This window comes from Vipera ursinii (genome assembly GCF_947247035.1).
Source record: "Vipera ursinii genome assembly, chromosome: 10".
Taxonomy (NCBI): Eukaryota; Metazoa; Chordata; class Lepidosauria; order Squamata; family Viperidae; genus Vipera; species Vipera ursinii.
This window is the reverse complement of record NC_139520.1, coordinates 5,179,017-5,197,572: the sequence shown is the minus strand read 5'-3', so window position 1 is coordinate 5,197,572 and position 18,556 is coordinate 5,179,017. Positions and strand designations below refer to the sequence as shown.

Here is an 18,556-nt window from a genome sequence, read left to right as displayed (position 1 = left end):
AAACAAGTTTTATGTGAGAAGATTGAGTTGAAAGTAATTTAAAAATGACAGGTTCCACACAATTGCATGGAAAAAGATGTTGCTGTAAAATGGACATATGAAAGAAAGTTGTTTGATATCTTAATAATTGAAAGAGATATGCAAATAACAAATAAAGAGAGTGACCTCGGTAAAATATATTATTATCACTGGCAATCTTTTATGGACCTTTGCTGATATGAGGACTGAATTAATGAAGCTTTTTGGATTTGTTTATAGATAAGAGATGGGATATAGAAAGGAGAGATCATATGTTGTATTTTAAGAAAATGTGGTAAGTTATGAAAATAATTTATGCTTGTTGTGATGAAGGGGAAGTTACTCTTTGCTATATTCTTATTTTTCCTTTCTTTTCCCTTCCTCTATTTTCTTTCTTTTTTTAAAAAAATTAAATTTTTCAGTTTACATTAGTTTTTGTTGCTGCAATTGTTATTTTCAATAATGTTACCATATTAATATGCCATCAAATGATGAAATTGTTAATCTAATTATTAAACTACAAATAAAATTATTAATTAATTGTTAAAGGGCAGGACAAGAAGTAGCATACAGAAGATTGTTAAAGAGAGATCCATCCTGCAACTACGAAGAAATTTCCTGATAGTGAGAACAATTAATCAGTTTAACAGCTTGCCTCCAGAAGTTGTAGATGCTCCATCACTGGAGATCTTCAAGAAGAGACTGGACAGCTGTTAATCCAGAATGGTAGTGTCTTGTGGGAAGAATTTATAAATTTTATAAACTGTGTTAGAAATATTGTATAGGGAATCTTATGTTAACTGATACAGTTCTCTACAAAATTCCTAATTTACAGCCTCCAAAATCCTTTAAAACTACACAAACATCAGAATTAATTAAACACATATTTCAAATTGCAAACACACACAAGCCAACACACACAACTCAATTAACACAGTGTAAACATAATTGAGGCCTTTGAACTCTGGTGCTGGAGAAGACTCCTGCAAGTCCCTTGGACTGCAAAGCAATCAAATCGGTCAGTCCTAGAGGAGATCAACCCTGACTGCTCTTTAGAAGGCCAGATCCTGAAGCTGAAACTCAAATACTTTGGCCACCTAATGAGAAGGAAGGACTCACTGGAGAAGAGCCTCATGCTGGGAAAGATGGAGGGCAAGAGAAGAAGGGGACGACAGAGAAGGAGGTGGCTTGATGGAGTCACTGAAGCAGGAGGCGTGAGCCTAAACGGACTCCAGAAGAGGGTAGAGGACAGGAAGGCCTGGAGGAACGTTGTCCATGGGGTCGCGATGGGTCGGACACGACTTCGCAACTAACAACAACAAAAACATAATTATAATGCTAACAGTTCAAATGAAGAGACTGAATCCACATCACTTGATTTAATCAACCCCTTCTCTGGGGTCCGCATGTACACTTGCCCACACCTCTCAAGTGTCATCCTAGAACAGACATGTCAAACAGAAGGCCCAGGGGCCAGATCCGGCCTGGAAAGTGGTTTCATGTGGCCCACAAAGCCATCCTGAAAACAGTGAGGGAACGGCCCCCGCTGCCTTGACCCCGACCCAGGCCGGCCGGGAGCCCATGTACAATTTTGTGGTGGTCATCCATGCTGAAACGCATTCAGTCTTAGCTCCACAAGGCCATCTGGAAACAGCGAGGGACCATCCCCTGCCGCATTGGCATTGCCCCCTGGGCGCATGCTTGGGAGGTATCACCCTTTGTGAGGAATGAAGAAATGCACCATCGCCTGGAAGTGGCCAGCACATGGCCCTGCCTACTTCGGGCAGGCTAGGGGCTGGGCAGCGTTGCGCTTCTCTTCAGATTCATGCCACCCGGCTCAGCCTCTCGGTGCTGTGAAGAGAGCGCCCCGCTGCCTGCCAAAACCAGGCAGGCTGGGGGCTGGGCAGCATTGGGCAGGTAACACTGACTCTCACACTGCTCATGGCATCCCCTCCCCCAGAGCCCACCAAGCCGGATATGTGAAGTAGGCGAGGGCCATGTGCTGGCCACATCCAGGCGATGGTGCATTTCTTCATTCCTTACGAAGGATGACACTTCCCCAGCTGTGTTTCTTGCCTGTTTTTCTCCCTCCCTCATCTCAAATATTTTCCCACCACTCGAAGGAAGGAAGGAAAGAAGGAAGGAAGGAAGGAAGGAAGGAAGGAAGGAAGGAAGGAAGGAAGGAAGGAAGGAAAGAGAGGGAGGGTGTGAGGGAAGTCCTGCCTTAGTCCTTCCCTGCTGCCCTTTCACCATCCCCTTGCCCCCTCCTCTTGGCCTATCCTGGGGGGTCTCCCATCCTATTGCTAAGGAAGCTTTGAATACAAAGCTAGGTCTCCTTACATGGAGAGGGAGTGGGCCTCCCTCTTGACTTTGCCCTCGTACCCATCATGAGCAACCTGGCTAAGGAGAGCAAGCACAGCAGCAGCAGCCTTGAGGAGCAGGTAAATGCAGCTGGGCACCCCCTTGGGGAAGTGGGGCTGGGCTTGGTGCCACGGGTGCTTGAGGACTGGGCTGGGCATTTGACCTCCGCGCCACGGTCCAGCCCTCCCCCCCGGCATGGCCTGAGAGGAACAGTGAGGCTCCTCCAGTGGACCATGCCTTGGCACTTGCCCCAGTCCCATCTCCTTCTGCCAGAGACCCTCAGATCTGTCCCACTCCTGCCCAGGCCCCCATTGGCACCCTTGACATGAATGATGTAGAGCTGGCCATGCCCACCCAGTAGGCCACACGCACTCCAGCCATGCCCACCCAGTAGGCTCCTCCCCCCATGGCCACACCCACCCAGCCCCTCCGAGGACAACCGCGATGCTGATGCGTCCCTCAGTGAAATTGAGCTTGACACTCCTGTCCTAGAATCAGCATGCAGACACTTCTACAACCAGGACCAGCTCCCTTATAAAACAATGCCGCTGTACCCATTTTCTCTACAGCTGCCCCCAAAGCAAACCTCTTTGCTTAAGGGAATAAATATTTCTCCTCTCCTCACAGTGTCTGCACGTCACTTTTATTTATTCTTGCACAATTCCAGCTCAAGTTAGAAGCCCAAATTATTCTTCTGACGGTCTCCTGCCTTCAACAGGGAACTGGACTAGAAGGCCTCCAAGATCCCTTCCAGCCTTATAATTCGGTGTTCTAGGTTCTACGGGTTGAAATTAAAAAGAAACTTGAGATTCCTCCGAGTAGGAAGGCCCAGCCAGACTCTTACCTTGCAACCATTCCAGCAATCCTGCATGTTGATCCAATAATTCCGATGGTTCCACAGACACTCAATACCCAGGAAGTGATCATCAGCAGGGCTGTAACTTTTTCCAGTAAACGGGTCAATAAAAAAACTTTCAGGCACTTCCCGCTTGCCAGAGAGAACGAGCACCCAGGCATGGACCCGGAGACCCAGCAGACGGTCCGGCTTCGGCATCTCTGCCAGCTGCAGCAGAGAGAGATGGGGGGAAGTGGGGGGAGCTCTCTTAGCAAGTTCCAAGCCACTGAATGCTTGTTCTTCACCAAAGGTCTTTCCATGATCTGAAAATACAGGTAGTCCTTGACTTATGACCACAGTTTCACAACCAGGATTTCAATAGAATAGAATAGAATAGAATAGAATAGAATAGAATAGAATAGAATAGAATAGAATAGAATAGAATAGAATAGAATAGAATAGAATAGAATAGAATAGAATAGAATAGAATTTGGAAAATAGAATAGAATTTGGAAAATAGAATAGAATTTGGAAAATAGAATAGAATAGAATAGAATAGAATAGAATAGAATAGAATAGAATAGAATAGAATAGAATAGAATAGAATAGAATAGAATAGAATAGAATAGAATAGAATAGAATAGAATTTGGAAAATAGAATAGAATAGAATAGAATAGAATAGAATAGAATAGAATAGAATAGAATAGAATAGAATAGAATAGAATAGAATAGAATAGAACAGAACACACATGGTTGTAAATCAAGGATTACCTGTAACGACAGATGAAAATTTGCATATTGTGGCTTCTGGTAGCTATGAACTATTAATCCAGGAGAAAAGAGATTGGTGGCCTTTTGAGGTGATTTGCTTGGTCCGTGATCATCTCTAGTGGCTAGTATATTAAAATTAACCGGTCAAAATCTCGCAGATTCCAGCCAAATCCCATGGAAATCCTGACATTCCACCTGATCTTGCAAAGTTATGGAGTTCTCCACTAGACTCCAGTGAGAGATGTCACAAAACCTTTAAAAAAAAAGACTTAAAAGAAGCACCGTGCATCCTTGGGCAATGGTGTCCAGTGGTCAAACTCCTTGAAGCTGGCCAAGATCAAGGTAGCAGGTCTTCTGGAAGGTCTTATTAGTGCTAATTGGTGGGGGGGGAAAACGCAGAAGCAAAGAAACCAAGGCAGAAATTTCCCATCCTTGTTTATAGTGATGTCATCCAGATGGTGTCTCTGAATGATCCAGTAGAGGGCTGAGCCGTCACCTATCTCCTGATCTCTTGATGCCTTCCCACAACACTCAAGTCAGCCACCCCAGCCCACAAGCCTCTCCTCAGCTACGTACGGCCTTCTTCTCTTCCTCCTCCTTCTGCTTCTTCTCTTCTGCAGCCTGTTCTTTGCTCTGTTGCTTCTCTTCCTGGCGCAATTCGTACTTGCTCCGCAAGTCCCGCGGGGGCTTGATGGCGTATTTCTTAGCCTTCTCCTTTTTAGCTTCCACTTGGACCTGGGGCCAAAAAACAATCCCTCTTTTTTAATCCAATCTTTGGAAGTTGTTCATCCCTAAATGTCTGCTTATGGTCAGGAGACGCAGGTGAAGCCCAAATGCTTTGAATTGTGAAAAAGGGATGTGACATATTCTGCTCCAGGCCATCACTTCAGAGAGAGCACAGGGATCACCCAAACCTCTTGAACTTGGTCACCGATTCATTTTCTACATTTGTACAAGTAGTCCTCACTTAAAAACCGGCCCTTTTCAAAGGAACGACAGGCAAGGAATGAGTACTTTAGGACCCATAGAGCATGCCCATCTGTTGTAAATGGTTGCCCCCCCCGAGTCACATGGCCACTTGTTAGGTGGGTCAGCTTCATGGTCCATGATGGTGTTCTGCGGTCACCTCATTCACTATTTTTTTTTACAATAATTGCTTCCTTCCTTCCTTCCTTCCTTCCTTCCTTCCTTCCTTCCCTCCCACCCTCCCTCCCTTCTTTCTTTTCTCCCTTCTTTCCTTCTTTCCTCCATTCCTCCATTCCTCCCTCCCTCCTTCCTTCCTTCCTTCCTTCCTTTCTCTCTCTCTCTCTCTCTCTCTTTCTTTCTTTCTCTCATTCTCTCTTTCTTTCTTTCTCAATGGTCTAACTTGCTGTTCCTCAAACTTGACCACTTGAAGATGTGTGGACTTCAAGTCCCAGGAAGTCCATATATCTGCCACTTGCCGAAGTTGAGAAACTCTGGTTATCTAAAATTAAAGTGTTACTAAGCTTTAGTTAACCGACTGCATTAATGAATTGCATCAGAAATGTAATTTTAACTGGGTTTTTTTATTTTTCTCTCAGGGACTGATTTAATCTTTTTAATTGTTTTAACTTTTGTATTGATTTTTCTTTTAAACCCCCTGTAAACCGCCCTGAGTCCTTCAGGAAAGGGCGGTATATAAATCTAAAAAATAAATAAAATAAATAAATCACATTGCATTAATCAAAAACCACTGTATCGAAACAATACAAAGCACTACCCGAATTATACAACAATAATTACAATTAAAAAAAATTCCTCCGAGAAGCTATTCGACCACAATATGCACTTTTGGAGTCACTGAAGCAGGAGACGTGAGCTTAAATAGACTCCAGAAGGTGGTAGAGGACAGGAAGGCCTGGAGGAACGTTATCCATGGGGTTGCGATGAGTCGGACACGACTTCGCAGCTAACAACAACAACAACTATTATTATTATTATTATTATTATTATTATTATTATTATTATTATTATTATTATTATTTTAACACTCTCCAAATCGAAAGGATGTTGCCCTCTCGTGGGCTTTGCAGGCCGTGGATGCAAAGGTCAGAAAATGACTTGTGGGGATAATTTTGGGGTGGGGCTGGGGCCGTAAATTAACATTTGAAGAAAGGAAGTGGGTAGCCATGGGCTGGGGAACAAGGCAGAGTTCGCATGCAGGGCTGGGAGTTCCTGTTTCTTTTTTGGGTTCTGGAGTGTGGGGGGGAAATTCTGTGGGTTTTTCTGTGGTTTCCCAATGATGTTGAACCCATTTCTGAAGTGCACAGCACGGCACTTTCGCTGCACTTCCAGCCTTGAAAACAGGCGGGGGGTGGGGGGAATCAGTAATAACTGTAAGAGGCGAGTCACATTAGCAGCCCCCAAGTAGGCGGCGTCTAGTTGGACCCTTTCCCGACTAACCAATACCCTGAAAAGACAGAAGCTTTGCTGAGCTGCAGGGTTGAAATCACCAGGTTGCAATCAGGATTCGAATCAAGGACAAAGTACAGGTAGCCATCAACTTATGGCTGCAACTGAGTCCAACATTTCTGTGGCTAAGCAAGACAGTTTTTGAGTTTTGCCAACGTTGGACGACCTTTCTCCCCAGCGTTGTTAAGCGAATCGCCGCAGTTGCTCAGTCAGCGACGCGGTTGTGAAGTGAATCCGGCTTCCCCAGCGACTTTGCTGGTCAGAAGGTGGCCAAAGGGGATCACGTGACCCTGCCGGGACGCTGCAAACATCATAAATATGCCAAGCCTCCGGATTTTGATCATGTGACCATGGGAATGCTGCAACGATTGCAAGTGTGAAAAAATGGCCTTCAGTCACTTTTTCCCCCAGTGCCGTTGTAACTGAGTGGTCACTAAATGGACAATTGTAAGCCAAGGGCTACCTGTATTTAGCCCAGGGTTCTCAATCTTGGGAATTTAAAGGTAGGAGGACCAGTTCCCGGAATTCTCCAACAAGCCGTGCTGGCTGGGGAATGCTGGAGCTGAAGTCCACCTATCTTAAAATTCCCAGGGTTGAGAAACACTGTTGTAGCACTTCATGTGCCACACAAAATGAGCTCTTGCCTTTTCATAAAACCTAAAAAAGAGGCTACTGGATGACTCCTGATTTAAAATCAAAGTACACAGTCAGAACTTAGTCGTCCACTCGTTATCCTCTCTCTCTTTCTATCTTTTTAGCAACCCCAAATTATTTATACTTATTCATTAAGTATTTAAATACCGCTTTATTATTCCCTATAAATAAGTCCAGGCAGCAAACATACTTAATATTCCTTCTTCCTCTTGTTTTTCTCCACAACAACCCTGTGAGGTAGGTTGGGTTGAAGGAGAGAGGAACTGCCCCAAAGTCAGCCAGCCAGTCTTCATACCTAAGGCGGGACTAGAACTCACCATCTCCTGGTGATTGGCCCAAAGTCACCCAGCTGGCTTTCATGGCTAAGGCAGGACTAGAACTCACCGTCTCCTGGTGATTGGCCCAAAGTCACCCAGCTGGCTTTCATGGCTAAGGCAGGACTAGAAGTCACCATTCTCCTGGTGATTGGTCCAAAGTCACCCAACCAACTTTCATGCCTTAAGTGGAACTAGAACTCACTGCCTCCTGGTGATTGGCCCAAAGATACCCAGTCTGCATTCGTGCCTAAGGCAGGACTAGAACTTACCACCTCCTGGTTTCTAGCTTGGCGCATTAACCTGTAGGCCAAACTGGTTCTGGATCCCACTCTAGTCAGGTTCTCACCTCTTCCGGCTTCTGTAAGAGTGGGCACACTTCCTTGGACTCATCCATCATGCAGATCTCCTTGGTGGCATAGCCGTTCACGCAGTAGGCATCATAGCCCGCCCCAATCAGCAGAGAGCATAAAAGGACACTGAAATCAAAGCAGTTTCCTCGTTGGTACTTCAAGATGGTTGTTGGTGAACATAAATAGCTGGGCTGGAGAGAGAAGACACAACAAAGATGATTAGAGGTTTGGACGCTAAAACATATGAGGAACGGTTGCTGGAATTGGGTATGTCTAGTTTAATGAACAGAAGGACGAGGGGGGACATGATAGCAATATTTGAGGGGCTGCCACAAAGAGGAGCGGGTTTAAACTATTCTCCAAAGCACCAAAGACCAGGACAAGAAGCAACGGATGGAAACCCATCAAGGAGAGAAGCAACCTAGAACTAAGGAGAAACTTCCTGACAGTTAGAACAATTAACCAGTGGAACTACCTGCCTCCAGAAAACGTGGGCGCTCCATCACTGGAGGTTTTTAAGAAGAGACTGGACAGCCATTTGTCTGAAATGGTATAGGGTTTCCTGCCCGACCAGGGGGTTGGACTAGATGACCTCCAAGGTCCCTTTCAACATTTTTTATTATTATTATTATTATTATTATTATTATTATTATTATTATTATTATTATTATTATTATTATTATTATTATTATTATTACATCCTTTAACCTGCTGTGGCTTTTAATCTTTTTACTGCAACTTTAGTTTTCTGCATTGCTTATTTTTTATTATTGATTACTATTGATTTCACTCTGAATGTTTTATACTTGTTTCATGCTTCAATAAAAATTTTGATACACTGTGTTTACTCATAGTTTATTTAGTTCAATAGATATACAACTTTAAGTTCATTAGATAGACCACAAAGATGAAAGACACAAGTCTACAAAATATACCAGTTAATGAATATAATGAATATGTCTGACTGATTGATTATATGCCATGAGTTCCCTGTCGACTTGTAGTGACCACATAGATGGGCCTTCTCCAAGACAATGTCCTTAACCTGGTCTTTCAGATCTTCCAACGACGCAGCCATTGGCACTGTGGTCGTGATAGCATGTGTGAATGGCCTTGGACGAGGGAGTTAGGAAAAACTGATGAGGCGGCCTGCCTTAGGCCATCTTTATCACCACATCTACATGGCTTTGAGTTCTTCTTTGCGTCAGCTCCCCCGTGGGACTTAAGTTTCAGGTTACCCAGGCTGGTCCTATTTCTTACCGGTGCTAAAGGAGACACAAGAGGCTCCATGCTGAGGTAGTCAGAAACGAAACGGGCAGCACTATCCCAGTTGTATAACTCTGAGTAGGGGAGCAGACTTGGCCGGACAGTTGTGCTTACAAATTTCTGCAAGAAAAAACGCCATTGGGTTACTTTTACAAACAAAGCCAACATCAATCAGGACTCTGAGCTCATCAGAAATATAATCCCATGTCAACGGAGTTGAGATTTGAACTCAAGAAAGCCAATTTGCTCTAGAGGTGAAGGACCAAGGCTTAGAAATCAGGAAATTGTCAGTTCTAGACCTGCCTTAGGCACAAAAACCAGCTTGGGGAATTTGAGCCAATCACCAGGAGACAGGGAGTTCTAGTCCGTGAAAGCTGGCGGGGGAACTTTGGGCCAGTCATCAGGAGATGGTGAGTTCTAGTCCTTTCCTAGGCATGAAAGCCAGCTGGGTGACTATGAAGCAATCACCAGATTGTGATTTCTACTCCCACCTTAGGCACAAAATCCAGATGGGTGACTTTGAGCCAGTCCCTCTCCCTCAAACCAGCCCACCTTACAGGGTTGTTGTTGAGGGGGAAAATAGGACAAAGAAGGAGTATTGTCTGTGTGTTTGCCACCTTGGGTTATTTATAAAAATAATAAAGGTGTGATAAAGACCATTTTAAAAAGAATCTTGTAAAAGCTCTAGCATTTCCATATTATGCGTCAAAACATATAAGCAAAACATTCTCGGATATGATACAAAAGCTTATGTCTCTTCATGGCTAAAAACAATAAGTGCTTCCAAAATACCAGCCCAACTCTGGAAAAAGGATTTGGTTAAACTGGCATTTTTGGGGGGGTAATTTTTGCTTTTTGAAAACGGTTTGCATTAACCCTGATCATCTCACGATATGATCACATGCTTTGTCTTTTTTTTTAATAAAAAATGTTTTTTAAAGTTCTGTTTCAACTTTTTAATTTTCTGTGAAGTTTACAGATAAGAAAGTTCATGGAAAATCTCCTGCTTTTGTAGGTCAGTATAACATTCTAAGAAACTCTGCAAAATAAATGAGCTTATTTCAAAACACAACTCACGACGTGTAAACGTTATATTTTTTTAAAAAAACAGTTTTGCCAGCTGCTGTTTGCTCTTGGCTCTCTCCACACAAAAGCAGGAGCAGGCTTTGCAAATGACATGCAGAAATCCATCCCAGGGAAAAAAGTTACAGATTGTCTTCTTATCCTGATCAGATAATGCCAGAGAGGATGTTTATGGGCAACTCTTACACCATTATAATTTTGCAACTGGGAGGCCAGCCGCTTTGGCAACAGATAAGCAAATCTAAAAGTTTTCCTTTCACAGATTCAACAACATTCCACTTAAAAAAAAAACAACAACAACATCGAAGAGAACTTTAAAAATTAGGATGTGGAGGACAAACAGTGAAGGATTGTGGTGTTTTGTTTATAACCTGCAATTTCTTGGGAAAACCACTTCAGAAAATTCCTGGAAATTGAGTTCCTGGATTAGCTTCATAAAAATCTTCTGCCATTTTTAACAAGCTGGGTGGAAGTTTGTTCTCCTCTATTTCGTTAAAAGCTGATCAACAAGCTTGTTTTTTTAAAATAAATAAATAAATAAATAAATAAATAAATGGTGTCACACAAAGAGTAGATGAGGAAGCAACAGCTTTGAAAATAGCTGAATTGGGGGTCCTGGAAAGTGGTTCCCCATAAAATGGGTGCGCCTCCCACACTTCCAAAATATACCTCTGATGACAGTGTTAATTGGTGTTTGAGTTAATGAGCGATAGGGGCAAATTATGGACAGAGAGGGAAGATGCTTCTTGTGCTTTGGTTAAGATGGAAAATTGGCCACCATTGACTGGTTTAATTTCCATTCCTTGGAAATTACTCTGAGGTTTCACACAAGCGTAACTCTAGGGTGACATGATAGCAGTCTTCCAACATTTGAGGGGCTGTCACAGAGAAGAGGGGGGGGGGGTCAACCTATTCTCCACAGGACCAATAAAGCAGGATAAGAAATGACAAAAGGAAACATCAAGGAGAAATCCAGCCTAGAACGAAGGAGAAATTTCCTAAGAGTGAGAAAAATTATTCAGTGGATTAGAAATTCAGAAATTGTGGGTGCTCCATCACTGCAGTTTTTTAAAGAAGAGATTGGACAGCCATTGAGACGTGGTGGCGCAGTGGTTAGCAAGCCGTATTACAGGCAAACTCTGCCCATAGCCTGGAGTTCGATCCTCACCGGCTCAAGGTTGACTCAGCCTTCCAAGGTCAGTAAACTGAGAACCCAGATTGTTGGGGGGGGCGCAATATGCTGACTCTGTAAATCACTTAAAGAGGGCTGTAAAGCACTATGAAGCAGTTTATAAGTCTAAGCGCTATTGCTATTGCCCTTCCATCCATCCATCCATCCACCATCCATCCATGATGTGCAGTGGTTAGAATGCAGCATTGCAGGCTGACTCTGCCCGCTGTCAGCAGTTCGATCCTGACTCACTCAAGGTTGATTCAGTCTTCCATCCTTCTGAGATCAGTAAAACGAGGATCCAGATTGTTGGGGGCCGTAGGCTGACTCTGTAAACCGCTTAGAGAGGTTGTAAAACACTATGAAGTGGTAGATAAGTCTAAGTGCTACTGCTATTTGTGCAGAAAGGTATAGGACAGGGATGGCGAACCTAGGGCACCCGTGCCAGAGGCGGCACTCAGAGCCTTCTCTGTGGGCATGCACGCCGTCGCCCCAGCCCCGCCTCCCCCCACGGCCCCCTCCTCACCAGCAGCCCCCCTGGAGGAGAGTCACCCCCCCCGGTCGTGGCCAGCTGGGCACAGGTACAAGAGTTTGCCCCCGCGCCCCACAGCATCATGCTGCAGGGACGCCTGGGCGATCTGCTGTGGTGGGCCATGGAGGCGGTAGGTGGCCCTGTGAGGGGGCGGGGCTGGGGTGGGGCAGAGTGGGTGGGGCAGGAGGCGGGGCAGATTAGGCGGGGCAGAGGGCAGAGCACAGTGGGCAGGGCAGGGGGCAGAGCAGTTTTAGGGCACTCGGTGTCTAAAAGGTTGGCCATCACTGGCGTATTCTGTTACGACCATTTCTAGCAGACCATTCTCAGCTTGTTCATCAAGCATCGGTTTCCAGATTCCTGGGGCAACTTGGAATTTTCCTTCCAGAGTTCTTTGCCCGACTTACTTCCACTCCACATTCGTTGATTGGGTGAAGGAAGAGGGGCACACGGTCCGGGCAAAGGTGCGCGTATTGCCGATGAAAGTTATCAGCCACCTGTAGAAGCAGCTGCTCCTTGGGCGTGTTGGTTTTGTACGACTCCGGCAAGTGAGCTGTGTCAATCTTGCTCCAATCAAATTCACTATATGCAGGAAAGACCAAAAAAAGGAAATGCAGGTCGTCCTCGACTTACAACAGTTCGTTTAGTGACTGTTCAAAGTTACAACAGCACTGGAAAAAAGTGACTTAGGACCGTTTTTCACACTTACACCCGTTGCAGCATCCCCCCTGGTCACGTGATCAAAATTTGGATGCGTGGCAACTGTCTCATATTTATGACGGTCACAGTGTCCCTGGGTCACGTGATCCCCTTCTGCGACCTTCTGACCAGCAAAATCAAGGGGGGGGAGCCAGATTCACTTTACAAACATGTGATTAGCGTAACAACTGCAATGATTCACTTAATAACTTTGACTATTAAGGTCATAAAATGGGGCAAAACCCATTTAACAAATGTCTCACTTAACAATTTTGGGCTCGATTGTGGCCGTAGGTCGAGGACTACCTGTAGAAAGATTGGCAGAGAACAAATGTATTAGCTCCTTTTAGAGAGTGAAATCCTTCCTTGATGCATTCAACAAATATTTAGGCTGCCTTACTGACATTTGCAGGCAGTCCTCATTCTACAGCCGTTTGGTTAGTGTCTGTTTGATGTGAGTTGATAAAAGTTGAATTATGACTGGTCCTCGCACTGATGCCCATTGCAGTGCCCTTGCAGCCACGTGACTTATTCAGGTGTTTGACAATGGTGAAGAGAAGAGAAGAGAAGAGAAGAGAAGAGAAGAGAAGAGAAGAGAAGAGAAGAGAAGAGAAGAGAAGAGAAGAGAAGAGAAGAATAATGTAGACTAGACTAGACTAGACTAGACTAGACTAGACTAGACTAGACTAGACTAGACTAGACTAGACTAGACTAGACTAGAATAGACTAGAATAGAATAGAATAGAATAGAATAGAATAGAATAGAATAGAATAGAATAGAATAGAATAGAATAGAATAGAATAGGAATTCTTTATTGGCCAAGTGTGATTGGCACACAAGGAATTTGTCCCCTGTGCATAAGCTCTCAGTATTGTGAGAGGTTGTGCCTTACAACAGCCACAACATCCCATGGTGACAAGTTTACCAATTGTGACCTTCCCAGATGGCTTCAGACAAGCAACATCAGTGGGAGAAGCCAGCAGGAAAAATTGCGAGTCACATCCACACTATGTCTCACTTAACAACCATGGGGATTCCCTTAACAATGACCGCAAAAAATGTCCTAAAATTGGGTGCAATCATTTAAGCAATGCATTGCTTAACTGTGAGTTTTCTGGTCACTAGGCGGTTGTAAGCCAAAGGTTACCTGTAGCTTGATCTTATTCTTTCTCATCGAGAATTCTAGTTAAAAGAACTACAGGTAGTCCATCAGGTATGACCACAACGGAGCCCAAATTTTCTGTGGCTAAACAAGACGGTTGTTAAGAGAGTTTTGCCCCATTTTATGACCTTTCTTGCCATAGTTATTAAGTGAATCACTGCCGTTCTGAAGATAGTAACACGGTTATTAAGTGAACCTGGCTTCCCCATCAACTTTGCTGCTCAGCAAGCCATAAAAGGGGGGATCACGTGACCCTGGGACACTGCAATCGTCATAACTACGTGACAGCTGCCAAGCGTCCCAATTCTGACTGCGTGACCACAAGGAGGCTGCAACGGTCATAATCGTGAAAAACAGTCATAAAGTCACTTTTCCCCAGTGCCGTTGCAACGTTGAACAGCCACTAAACAAATGGTTGTAAATCAAGGACTATTTGCAGCTAGGAATTTGCTGAGATTTCAGGGATTGACTCCAACAAAAGGAGACCTTGTTTTGCTCTAAGCTAGAAACACAGCACTTTCTGACCAAGTTCAAGGTGCTGTGCTAATGTGCTGTTCCATCCCGCTGCAATTCCACTGAAGTTTAAGAGATATTTTTTTAAGAAGTTCCTGCAGCATAAGAAGAACAGAGAACTTCAGCTTTTCCCTGCTATCGTGTCAAAACAACCTTCACCCGTCCTTGAGTCAGCAGAAAATGACTGGCATGATAAGCTTCCTCTTGGCCCATCGCTCTCCTGCCTCAGTTATTTCTGCTCCCGTGCGGCCCTGACTCTCGGAGTAAAGGGTGATAACCCTTCAGAGATTTCACACACTTTGAGGCTGCCAAGGGTGATGTCAGAAGAAAGGGGAAAGCTATTTAGCACAATTCCCAGGCTGAAAAAGTTGTTGCCAGGCCACATTTCTGCCCAGGCTCAGTGCACATGAGCAAGGGCGCTGAATCTACATGCAAATTTGAATCCCTCACTTCTAGAAGAATGGCATTGTTTTGCAACATCCCCAAAATTTGGAGAGATGCATCCTTTGTCTAAAAGGGACGTGGTGGCTCAGTGGGTTAGGATGCTGAGCCTGTCGATCAGATGGTCGGCAGTTTGGCGGGTCGAATCCCGAGTGCCGCGTAGCAGAGTGAGCGCCTGTTACTCGTCCCAGCTTCTGCCAACATAGCAGTTCGAAAGCACGTAAAAATGCAAGTAGAAAAATAGGGACCACTCCGGTGGGAAGGTAACAGCGTTCCGTGTGCCTTTGGTGTCTAGTCATGCCGGCCACATGACCACGGAGACGTCCTCGGACAAGCGCTGGCTCTTCGGCTTTGAAACAGAGATGAGCACCGGCCCCTAGAGTCGGAAACAACTAGCACACAAGTTCGGGGGAACCTTTACCTTTACCTTTATCCTTTGTCTGCGGGCCACAACACTGCTCCAAATTTTGTATAACTGCAATTGACATCTAATTTGATGCGGCCTCAGAAGGGTTACAACAACAAAATCTATAATGTGGATTTTCAGAACATGCAAATACAGTTCAATGTAGATTTTCACAACATGCTAATAAATTTCATCCTGGATTTTCCCACCATGCTACAATGTGGATTTTTCACAACATGCTAATAATTTTCAATGTAGATTTTCACAACATGCTAATAAATTTCATCCTGGATTTTCCCCACCATGTTACAATGTGGATTTTTCACAACATGCTAATAATTTTCAATGTAGATTTTCACAACATGCTAATAAATTTCATCGTGGATTTTCCCACCATGCTACAACATGGATTTTTTTCACAACATGCTAATAATTTTCAATGTAGATTTTCACAGATGCTAATAAATTCCAGTGTCGATTTTAACAAGGGGTTAACAAATGTCAACCCAGATTTTCATACTGTGCTAATAAATGTCGGTGTGGATTTTCACAATGGGCTAATCAATTTCGCCTTGCTAAATTTCAGGCACAACCTATTGTGAGAACCCAGAAAAGGGGTCAATACAGTAACTCACTTTCATGCGCTAAAGTTAAATAGGGCTTACCCTACAGCTTTAGGAACTTGGACTTTGATCCGCGACAGCTGCTTCTTCAGGTCTTGGAGTTCATCAGTAAACTTCGAAGATTTTTTTTGCAATTCTTCTTCACCTCCCGTTTGGGGAGATTCAGATTTTTCCTCTTGACCCTCCATCTTGCTACTCGCAACAGCACAGATTGTCTGAAAAAACCTGGGTGATAAAGTCATAGAAAGCAAAATAACACCTCCAGAACAAAAGATGTATTGTTCATCTATGTCAGGGGTGATCAACCTTGGACCGTTTGTGACTTGTGGACTTCAACTCCCAGAATTCCCGAGCCAGCAGGGGTGGGGAACTATGGCCTTTTAAAAAGACTTGTGGACTTCAATTCCCAGAATTCCCGAGCCAGCAGGGGTGGGGAACTATGGCCTTTTTAAAAGACTTGTAGACTTCAATTCCCAGAATTCCCGAGCCAGCAGGGGTGGGGAACTATGGCCTTTTTTTAAGACTTGTGGACTTCAATTCCCAGAATTCCCGAGCATTATCTTTAAAAGGCCAGTTATTTTTGGAATCAGTTTTCCAAGGAAGCAATCAATACTTGAGAAAGATGTTATTCAAACTGTGGGATTTCCTGCTAAATTTGAACGATATTATCTGTCAGGTGAATGAAAAGTTATTTTTTATGCATTCTAGTCAACCAGTTCTGGAAAGAAAGGACACAGAATGATGGAACGTGACTCCTAAGCCTTTTAGGATCAAATGGGATGAAAAGTAGAAAACCCATACAAAAATAGATATACAGGTAGTCCTCAACTTACAACAGTTCATTTAGTGGCTGTTAGAAGTTACACTGAAAAAAGTGATTTATGGCCACTTTTCACACTAACAACCATTGTAGCATCCTCATGGTTGTGTGATCAAAATTCAGACGCTTGGCAACTGACTCATAGTTATGATGGTTGCGGGGGTCCCAGAGTCATGTGATCATCTTTTGCGATCTTCTGACAAGCAAACTCACTGCGGAAGCCAGATTCGCTTAACAACCGTGTTAATAATTTCACAACTGCAGTGGTTGACTTAACAAATACGGCAAGAAAAGTTGTAAAATGGGTCAATACTCATCTAACAAATTTCTCACTTAACAACCTAAATTTTGGGCTCAGTTGTGGTCGTATGTTGAGGACTACCTGTATCAGAGTTAGAAGGGACCTTGAAGGTCTTCCAGTCCAACCCCCTGCTCAAACAGGAAACCTAATACTATTTCAGACAAATGGCTGTCCTGTCTCTTCTTAAAAACCTCCAGTATAACTTCTGGTGGTAAACCATTCCACTAATTAATTGTTCTCACTGTCAGGAAATTTCTCCTTATTTCTAGATTGGATCTCTCCTTCCTAAGCATCCTCCGTTTCTTCTTGTCCTACCTTTGGAGAATAGGTCGATCCTCTGTTCTTTGTGGCATTTCTTAGCAACAGAAACTTTGTGCTCAGTTGTGAAAGTAAACTGAGGACTACCCATACCCTTGGTTCATGCTAACTCACTTGTTCACGTGTTGTGTGAACGGAACACTTCTCCTTTCAGAAATTTAGCTCCATGGGATGAAAAGTGACTATCAAAAAGCTTCTGAGAAGCATTCATGGAAGGAAATGCCTCGCAGTCTCTCAGTAACAGTTGTGGACAAGCCTTGAAGCTAATTATTTTTCCGAAATACAAATCAGGATGAATAACTTGCATGGGTTTGTCTTATCTCTGCCTCCACGCATCTCCCTTCTTCCACCGTGGCCTTCTTAAACAAGGAATTCCAAGGAGGTTTGTAAACAGCAAAGCAGAAGTATAAAAAGGGCTGGCAACTTTACAACAGGTCAAGCTGCCCCCCCCTCCCCAGTCCTCCCTCCCTCCTGATTTTGCCCCTTTCCTCTGAGATAGCGGAAAGATAGAAAAAGGAAAGTAGCCTTCAAGCATATCCTTGATTTAGCATTATTTGTGTAGAATATACCGGTAGGACCGTTATTCCGGAAGATTATTTTAAGATTAGATTCCGTAATCACCAATGTTTCTCAATTAAGCCCTGCCAAGGAAAATTATGATGGGCTAAAGAGAGAAATATATATATATATATTTCTGGATTTCTCCTTCCAGAGATTTAAAACTCCTGAGACTGCAGGCATTCTCAGCTCGATAATTATAATTTTCACTTCCCATTTTTAATTCAGTTTGTTTGTTTTCTTTTCTTTTTGTTGAGAAATGAAGCTTTGTAGCAACTGAAATACAAAGCTTTCTTCCAGCTTTCCGGCGTTTTTGGCTAACAAATATGACAGAGATATACTACCAGGAGAAAAAAAAAAGATTTTCCTTGATGGAAAGTGAGAATTATTCTCAAACCAAAACAGAAGTCTGGACTTTAAGACACAGCAAGCAGTGAAAAGCTTCCCTTTAAAAATAAATTAGTGCAAAGAGAAGGTTGCAATATTTCTAGCTTCTGAACTTTGGAAAAGTTGAAAATATGTCAATGCTTCCATGCCTGCATCTACAAAGCAATGATGGTTAAGGAGTGTGAATTGCATCGGCAGTTTTGCCCTTCGCTCCTCTTCGTTTAGTTGACCTTAAATACGTTGTCCCTTTTCTAAATTCACCTTATGGATGGGTCACCCTTCCCTCCTACTGACCTCCAAGTCTCTGCTCTTTCCTGCAAGGTCTGTTGATCTCTGTCTCCATGACAACCAGCTTCCGGAAGCAGAGGCCTCTGGGAGTCGTAGTTTCCTCCTTTGCCTCAACGAGCTTAAAGTTGCTTCAGGCTGCTGAAACAGGGATCTTAAGAAGCAAAAATAGCAAAGCAGAATGAAATTTCTGAAGGATTTCTAAAAGAATGCTCCAGCACTTCCTCTGCAGTAACAATCAATAAAACTCACT

At 43.7% G+C, this 18,556-nt stretch overlaps 1 protein-coding gene across 1 annotated transcript in view; it reads right to left on the bottom strand.

Annotated features, from left to right (window-relative positions):
- The window catches only part of DRC7 (dynein regulatory complex subunit 7), a gene marked incomplete at its 5' end in the record, with an annotated part of 39,983 nt that extends 24,161 nt beyond the window's left edge, over positions 1–15,822 (bottom strand). Inside the window, 6 exons of the mRNA XM_083370670.1 lie at positions 3,224–3,442; positions 4,563–4,721; positions 7,737–7,931; positions 9,001–9,126; positions 12,197–12,371; positions 15,677–15,822. Of these exons, the coding sequence (XP_083226796.1) occupies positions 3,224–3,442; positions 4,563–4,721; positions 7,737–7,931; positions 9,001–9,126; positions 12,197–12,371; positions 15,677–15,822 (1,020 nt within the window). The remainder of the gene's footprint in view (positions 1–3,223; positions 3,443–4,562; positions 4,722–7,736; positions 7,932–9,000; positions 9,127–12,196; positions 12,372–15,676) is intronic.
- Between the last annotated feature and the right edge of the window lie 2,734 nt (positions 15,823–18,556).